The 9,091-nt window shown below is 46.2% G+C and overlaps 1 protein-coding gene across 1 annotated transcript; it reads left to right on the top strand.

Moving 5' to 3' along the window:
- Positions 1-329: 329 nt before the first annotated feature.
- LOC119359031 lies at positions 330-8,532 on the top strand. Its single transcript, XM_037625386.1, has 2 exons — positions 330-1,617; positions 8,235-8,532. The coding sequence occupies exons 1-2, from the start codon at positions 378-380 to the stop codon at positions 8,240-8,242; spliced, it is 1,248 nt and encodes a 415-aa protein (XP_037481283.1). The 5' UTR covers positions 330-377; the 3' UTR covers positions 8,243-8,532.
- The last annotated feature ends 559 nt before the right edge of the window (positions 8,533-9,091 follow it).

Raw genomic sequence — 9,091 nt, 5'->3', positions numbered from 1 at the left:
GGTAGTGTTGCACAACCCTTTGCAACAGAATTCATTTGCAGAAATCTTTTGCAATATATGTGATGTTGAAGAAAAAAAAATTTGACTTCACTTTTTTAACACGGATGTTGTTGCGGATGGAAATTTTGCCAAACACAGACGATGTAGAAAAAAATTGCAAACTATTTTTTGTCTTCACTTTTTCCCCCCAACGAAAGCAATTTTGCAAAGACCGGCTGAAAGGAAGCGTATTTTTGGGAAACAGTCGCACCGTTTCCAGAACCAGCGGCCCAATTCTCCCGGTCCACACTCTCGAGTCCAGAGAGCAAGAAAGAGCAAGGAAACGGAAACCCCATTCCCCCCTCCCCTCCATACTCGAGAAGTCCAGATCGATCCCAATGGCGTCGTCGACGCTTCGCTGCCTTCCTGGCGACATCCCGCCGACGACGCTGCTTTCCCTACCAGACGAGATGCTCGAGGAAATCCTCCTCTGCCTCTCCGACGCCGCCGACCTCGTCCGCGCCTCCATGGCCCGCGTCTCCATCCGCCGCCTCGTCACCAATCACCGATTCCTCCGCCGCTTCCGCACTCGCTACCCGCCGTCTCTATTGGGCATCGTTTCTCCCCATCCCCGCGGGCCCCGATGGGACCTGCCGCTGCTGCAACTGGCCCAGCCGCCGCACCCCTCCGCGGCCGCCGCGAGCGCTTTCTCCGGGCTTGACGCCGCCGACTTCTCATGCGCCTTCCTCCCCAACGCCGCGCGCTGGCGTAGGCGCGACTTGCGGGACGGCCGCGTCCTCCTTTCCGGCGTCCCAGAGGGCACCAAATACAACTGCCACGTCTTTGTCAGGGAGCTGGCTGTCTGTGACCCCCTGTCCCGGCGCTACATCCTGCTACCTCCCATCCCCGACGACCTAGCCGCCTTGGTGCAGCCACCCGACGTGCTGCGTTTCGAGCCCTTCCTTGCTCCTCCAGCAGCCGAGGATGAGGAGGGCATGTCTTTCAGAGTTATTTGCTTGGTGCAGTGCAAAACCAAGCTGCTCCTCATCATCTTCTCTTCAGGTTCAGGTGCTGAACAATGGCGTGCTGTTACATTTGACAATTGGATCAGTCTGCTCACAGGATCAGGTAACCAGCAAGCAAGTTACCGGCGGTCGCCAATACGCCACTATGCAGACGGCTACTTCTGTTGGGTGCTTTTTCGGGCAAGCAAGTTGCTCATGCTCGACACTCGCAGCATGAGTTTCTCAGTTGTGGACCTCCCGCATGGCACCAGTGAAGCACAGGTTGCCATTCTGGAGGCAGAGAATGGAAGGATTAAGATGTTTTTGAATGAGCATTTCACACCTGAACTCAGGTATTATGTGTTGCAAAATGATGGAGTTGGTGCGAACCAGTGGCTGTCAGAGGCAACGTTCAATTTACCCGTAAATAATGGCGGCTATATGTTCATGGGCGTAGCGGGGGGATACTTACTCCTACAAGGGATTGGAGAAGACGAATATACATTCCATTTGGTTTCGTTGAATCTGAAGACTTTAGAGCTTGAGTGGTTCCTTGCATCAAAGCGCAATAACAAGGGTGCTCATTTGTTTGCCGGTTTCCCACCATCCTTGTCTCCACCAACTATTCGACATGGTAACCTTCCTCTCTATTTGCATACTTGTACTTTGCACTCCATAGGACTTTGCGATACTAATATATTATGCAGGTATTAGTAGTCTTCTATGTCATTAACAATTGTTTTAGCAAGCTGTTATTCATGCAATTGAAAAGTCGTGGAACATAGGAGATCAAGAAGTACTAGATGGGTCGTAGGTGCATTTCTCCATGCCGGCTATCGTTGGCGCTAGTAGCTTACGACAGGGCAAGTAGCTAGACATTTTTTTATTGAGAAACACCAACTACAGGCACAGACATGGGCACACTGACACAGAGCCAAAGAGTTTAGCAGCTTAGGTCACTTGCATAATTGTATAGGTACGAAAGAGAACAACAAAAGCATTCCGTATCTGCATATCCATGTTGCTTGGTACAATTCTTTTGTTGCTGCTTCTCTACATAAGTGGTCTGCCATACTATGTGAGCTGCGCAGAATAATATTATTATCACAAATCTAAGCAAATGAACATATGGAACTTTAGCACAAAGAGGATGTGCACAACTATGCTTTTATCCAAGTCTGAAGCATCCTAATATTCGTTGGTGTTCATGCAAAACAGAATATCACAAGAAAGATGAAGCATGATATGGAACATGCTTTCCATAATTATCCGCAGACAGAAAACAAAGTTTCAATTCACACGCTAATTTATTCATATGTGTTGTTTTTAAGGCGGTAAGAAAAAGAGCAAAAGGACACGTGCCTAACTATGACGGTGATTTCTAATGAAAATTTTGTTCCGCTACCTTCATTTTCGTCTCTTTTGTCTTTGGTGTTCCTGACTTCTGCAGTTGCGCCTCCCTCCCCACCACATTCCCTGTAATTGTTACAGTTCTTTTTGCCATCAGTGAGGTGGCTTAATGTAAATCAATCAGGTGGGATAAGGACTTCCATAGACCTAAAAGAAAAAAACTGGCAGACCAAAGGGAAAATAAGTAGATTGTTTTCATGGGTTGAATTAAGAATTAAGTGTTAGCAGGGGAAGGGAAAAAAATATGAATCTTGAATGGCAACTTTCATCCATGTCTTTCTGATGTATTACATCACATATACCTGGAAACATTCCATTCAAGTTTTAGTCACTTAGCAATGTCTCAGAAAAATATTACTCGTGCAGCAAATGACTGCATTTCCTTCAATTCCTGTTGCTGCAGAAAAACAAACTACCACTTGTAGCCCTTTTCTTTTTGTGACGACACTTGTAGCTAATATTGCATGCCAAAAATACTGCTGAGAGAAGGTAGTAAAGACATTTCAAAAATAACAAAATTAGAGATCGCCTACAATTATAAAAGGTAGGATGTGTATGCCCACATAAAAGGTAAGTAAACTCTACCCAGAGAATCCTTAATGAGCTGAAAATGCATCAAACCACATCAGAACCAAGCCTCTGAACTTCGAAATCATGGTAATTTTCTAAACATTTGTTTCTATATATTCAACCTCCTATCTTATTGAGAAAACTTCCTTGCAGTTTTCTTCTTGCATGACTGGCACACTGATACAATGATACCATACTGAAATGACTGGACACAGCATGATATAGAAGTATTCAAACACAATAAGAAACGGAATTGATTACTCTCTTATGCAAGAGAATAGCATTAGCCAAAAAGTCCAGACAATGATGAAATGATAAATTTGTGGTTCCTCTCTCTAATTGATAGATAAAACTATATTCCTAATAACCTGCCTCAAGCCCTCAACACACAGGCAATTTCCTTAATTGCCTTTCCAACAGAACATTACTTCGAACATGGCCTCTAGCTAAGAGCTAGATCAGAAAAATTATATGTTCAATTGTATGCAAATAGAAGTGTGTTTAGCTAGGCTAGAAAAATTATGCACGCATTAGCAGACACTATTCCACGAGTGATGAAATCCTTGCAAGAATATATTTAGGTAAAATAATATTACTGCTCTATGCTATACAGGTTTGTTGTATGCAAATAGAAGTATCAATTAATTCCATGATTCCTTAATCTTACAGCGAGACACATGATAGTATGGTGACGCTGAAATAGGATCCTCAAGAATTCTCCATCATTTTTGTTATAATTTGACTACTCTGTTCTGCCTCCTTGCACTTGTCAGTCCCATGTGCAAGGCTTCCCCAGCTGGTCAATCAATTCTGTTCCTATACATATTATCTGACTCAAAAATGAAGGGTGGAGCAAACATATTTCCATGCTATGTATGACTCTAAATATAGCTCGTACATTTTGATCACGACAATAATGTAAGTTTCCTAATTGTCCCACAAAATGCCGATCCCGGAAGCTCTTGAACAAACAAATGACAACGAAAATTCAAAGCATCAGAAAATTTTGAATGTATGAAATCCCTTGATGGGAAAATACCCAAGCCTCTTGAATGCTCCCAATTCCAGAATTCATGTCCTAAACCGACGGTGTATTGGACAACTGGGGGTTGCCGGGCACACCTAAATGGGCCTCTCAATAAAATATTTCCACATCTTAAATATGTTAAGTTGTGGCCTATGTTGGAGAAGTTTGATCCCGTTCAGTCTTGCAACGAGCCAATCAGGCAAATCATAAATCATCCAAAAAGAGTAAAGAGATACTCGAAGCACAACACGTGGCACACCTCAATCCATTCCCAAACACCACCAGGCTCTCGAGCACGACCAAAGCCTATGAGCATGATTACCTTGGGCTCAAGTGGTTGGGTCAAACAAAGCGAATTGGGGCTTGACTGATCGGGCCTTAAATGCCAGGCAGGCTATCGGCCGTAACCCACCGCAGGCTACACATTTTAAGGGAATGATGACTCTGTCGCAAAGCAGTATCATGATCCTTGCACGATAAGGGGCAGTTGAGCAGGCTGTCACGACTACACATGGCCACTTTTTAACCAAGGCTCTGGCGCCTTGTCAAGAGCTGCAGCCTCCATCAATTATCAGATGCTGACAGGTGGAGCCCAGAACGGTAACCGCGGCCAGGTATATCTCTCGACCAGAGATAAACGGGATTCGGGCAATTTTTTACCTACCACTCTTGGTGAACTCCGCGGTGGATGCATGAGCAACGAAGGCTATTGGAACATTTTACCTTTGTAGTTAAGAAGCCATTGTAGGTCCTCTAGAACTGTGTATAAGGGCAGGACCATGGCTCGTAGAAGGGGAGCGATTCCAAGAATTTTGTTTTTTGAAAGGAGGCAAAAGACTTGCCTCATTCATTAATTAAGAGGGAATAGAGTTGTGGTTTTTGTTGTAGCACCAAGGTGCGAGAGCACCGAATCAATAGTCTACTCTTGCGGCATGATTACACCCAAATATTTTGCACCTGCGGCTACCCAAGTTAGAGCCTCCGACTTAATATTCCCGAGGAGAACCGTCGGTGGTGCGCTCTTGAGTTGGAACATACAGGCGTTCCATTGATTCCAGATGGTCCAAGAGGTGAGAAGTGTGAGAGTAGCCATTGCCTTCCGGATTGGAATGGTAGAGTCAGAAAGACTTCCACCAATCTTTGATGGACGTGCCAAGTGCCAATTGGTAGTGTCGATGCTTTCAAGTTGAAGCCATTTCTTGATCATGCCCTAGAGCCTCATGGAGTATCTGCACTTGAACATGAGATGCTCAATGGATTCCTGCTCGCGCTTGCATAGATGGCAAAGTCCACAGTCGGGCCATCCTTGCTTGGCCAACCGGTCAGCGGTCTAAACCCTATTTTGCATGACCAACCATGGGAAAAATTCGACCTTCGGTGGAGCCCAAGCCTTCCAAACCGCTTGTTCCATGGGGCAGCGGAGAAGGCCAAAGAATTGTGCCAAGTAAGCAGACTTGGCCGTGTATGTAGGTCCCGCTCTCGGTGTGCTACCAGATGATTTCATCGTTGGGCATTATCCTCGAGGGTGTAGCCACGAATGGTGGTCCAAAGCACAATGAATTGCCGCATATGCGCGAAAGTGAAGTTGGTGGTGACGTTGATTTTACGAACCCAAGCATCATCATTTATTCACGAAGCTTCCATCTTTTTCGGGAGGACGCTTCATAAATGAGGGGTGCGATGTCTTTTGGCTTGCAGTGATGCACCCAAGGGGCATCCCAAAAAGGGGAGCGCACGTCGTTGCCCACCATGATGGTGGAGGAGGCATAGAAAAGGTTCATGTCCATCTCGTCACAAGGGTTACCGGATCCAACCCGCAACCTGGCGAGCTCCTTCAACTAGTACCAAAGCCACCGCAAACAAAGAGCTCTCGCAAATTTCTCCGAGGCCTCCATACCCGAATGGTCGGCAAACTGTGTCTCGATTAACCTTGCCACTTTGCACCAGTGGTCTTGTTCGTTCCGCCTAAAGGAAGGCCCTATCAAGCTTGTTGACATTATGTAGGATGGGGGGGGGGGCGATGAGCGGGGTTAAGAAGTAGATGGCTTGCGAGGAAAGCATGGACTTGACAAGAGCAGCGCGTCCAATGACGGTGATACTTTGGCCATCTCAGGGGACAAGCTTGGCAGCCATCTTGTCCACAAGGAACTGAAAATCCCTGACTTTGAGTTGCCAGACCGAGAGGGGTAGATCCAAATATTTCATCGGAAATGAAGCACGTGCAGCTGGCAAGCTTTGGAGAATGTCACCAAGGGGGATGTGGCCACATCGAATTGGAACCACCAAGCTTTTCTAAAAGTTCGTGTGGAGGTCCGTGATGTCGCCAAATGCATTAAGCAAGATGGAGAGATTGTCTATGTCTTTCTTTATGGGGGCGACGAACATAGCCGCATCATCGGCGTAGAGGGAAGTTTTGATGATGGTACCACAACCACGAATCTTGTGCATCAACCCCTTCCTAGTTGCCATATTGAGGATTTTCTGAAGAGGGTCGATGGCGATGAGAAAAAGTAGGGGGGAGAGGGGTCCCCTTGACGAAGGCTGCGGCCGTGGGTGATAGGATTTTCCGGGATGCCGTTGAGGAGCACCCTCGAAGAGGAGGTGCACAAGAGAGCGGTGATCCAATTCCGGAAAGTGCTTGGGAGCCCACGGTGTTGCATGATGTCAATGATATATTCCCACTTGACGGGAGTCGAAGGCCTTCGGAATAGGAGGGGCGGGGTTTTGCTCTTGCGGAGGCGTTGCCAAGACTTTTCACGTACATGAAATTGTCATGAATGCTCCTTGTCTTTATGAAGGTACTTTGGGCATTGGAGACAAGCTTCTTCATGTGTGGGGCAAGCCACATTGCTAAGATTTTGGCGTCAATCTTAGTGATGGCGTGGATGAGACTAATACGCTAGAAGTCGGTGATTCCGTCGACGCCCTCCTTTTTCGGAATAAGCACAATGTTAGCGGAGTTGAGGCAATGAAGGTTGTTGGTGTGGAGGTTGCCGAAGAGCGAGATCACCCGTGTGACGTCGTCTTTTATGATGTCCCAACAACACTTGAAGAATAGCCCGGTGAATCCGTCCGGCTCGGGAGCCTTATTGCTCGGCATAAGATTGATGTCCTCTCGGACCTCCTCCAAAGAAATGGGCTCCGCAAGGGAAGCAAGTTATGCACCTTGAGGCCTAGCTAGAAGCCCACCTGAGCACTACCAAAACTAGCTGCGAGCACTCAGCTCAAGCTTGTAGTTCATTTGTACATCATCCATCAAACACACAACAAGCAGGAGTAGGGTATTACACCTATGTGTGGCCTGAATCTGGGTAACTGCTTGTGTCATTAATTGTTAGGAAGCCGCAAGAAGCTGTGAGTGGTTTAGCCCCTGTCCTAACAACTAAAAGGCGCTCTCTCTGATCCCTGATCTTGACGATCACACACAGGGCCATTGTTGCAAGACTCAAACCCCGGTATATTATGGGCAGACGTGCAAGGCCGTTGTGGGGATGGCCCCAGGGAGGCGAGAAGGCAGGAAAGGGAGAGGGAGGTGACAGAAACCGAAGTGGTTCAAGTCAGATTAGCGGTGTTGCTGCCGGCGTCTGTGGAGCTGCTTACGCTCTGCTTGCCGGCTCAGCTTGGGCAGCGGAGTGGCTGTCGCACTGCTCCTCCTGTTGGTCTGGTGGGGATGGACAGAGGATTGTGAACAGGAAGGGCCGCGGAGGTGACGGGAACCATCCAAGCCGACGCTGCAGGTAATGTTGCTAGCGTCGGTGGCATCAAACTGCTACTGCTTGCGGCGCTCTTGTTGTCCGCTGTGTCCAACGCACGGGCCTCACCGCCGCCACATTCCATGCAGGTCGGCGTGGAAGGTGTAGTGAGGGTTAGGCCGTAACAGAGGCGACGAAGCAGGGACAACAGATGTGGATTGCTCGGTCTTTGTTCGATAAGATGTAGTATGTTAGCCAGGCATAAACTTAGGCGATATGTTTCTCATCTTGGGGATATACTCGTCATTATTTTTTAGACTATCGTAAGAATAAAGCAAAGCCATGTTCTATCATGCCGGATTAGGACTTGTATTAGCTACTTTCTTTGAAGTTATATTGCTCTGTACCTTTGCATGATTGTACTGGTCATTATCATTTCCAATTGATGGCATTTCTTACTATATTTGTACTAATAAAATTTATTGCTTATAACACCCAGTATTTTTCTTAATGTTGATTCAGATATGACTGATGCCTCCATTTCTAATTCAGATATCTGATATTGATGCCGCTGGGAGATGAAACCTTGACGTCTGGAGGTATAGAGCAGCAACTTGCAGGATTATCTACTGGATGGAATCATCAGGCTTTCCTTTTGAGACGGACGCAGGCTTGTTTGCGGTGCTGACTGTTGTGCAGCTCGGTGCTTATTTTCAGATATGTCATGGGAGAATAGTTGTGATAATCTACCAAATTTGATTCACAAATCAAATATTACTAGACAATTTCTATTTTCTGGAACCTTTGTTCGTATCATTATATGCAAATGTGACCCGAAGCAGATTATGACTTGAGGTAGAGTAATAATATATACATTTATACAAATCGGTTCTACTATCTCTGTTGCTTTTTGTGAGAAGTTGCGCAAGAGATGCACATGACTTCGTACAAACTGGACTATATTTACTGCAAAAAGAATCAGGTGGCATTTGTTCCGCCGTCCAACGCCGGCAACGGCAACAGGTTTATTGCCGCGAGGTTGACGTTGAGGTTTGTGCTCGACCTCGCCACCGACGGTGATTATCGAGGCCTGACACGCACCTTCTCCCTAGAGCATGTGTATCAGCTAGTGCCTTATTACATGCCCGTGGGCAATGAACTAAAATGGGAAAAGTTTAGGCCTCCTTTGGTTTGTAGTAATTTCATAGGATTTCTATAGGATAGGATTTGCAAAGAAAAATTTCCTTTGAAGCCCTTTGGTTTGTAGGAATGAATTCCTATTCCTATGTAGGATAGGAATCAATCCTTCATATTTTGGAGGAAAAAAACATTAGCTAAGACTCAATGGAAAAGTTTATATCCTATGCATTAAATGACATCTCCTTCTCTATAGGAATTGAGATGCATGT

Source organism: Triticum dicoccoides, chromosome 2A (assembly GCF_002162155.2).
Source record: "Triticum dicoccoides isolate Atlit2015 ecotype Zavitan chromosome 2A, WEW_v2.0, whole genome shotgun sequence".
Classification (NCBI taxonomy): Eukaryota; Viridiplantae; Streptophyta; class Magnoliopsida; order Poales; family Poaceae; genus Triticum; species Triticum dicoccoides.
The sequence above is the reverse complement of the archived record's forward strand: the minus strand, read 5'-3'. Positions and strand labels throughout refer to the sequence as shown.

What these genes read in the sequence shown, in the direction of transcription:
- LOC119359031 (XM_037625386.1), top strand. Translation starts at nt 378, where the DNA reads ATGGCGTCGTCGACGCTTCGCTGCCTTCCTGGCGACATCCCGCCGACG.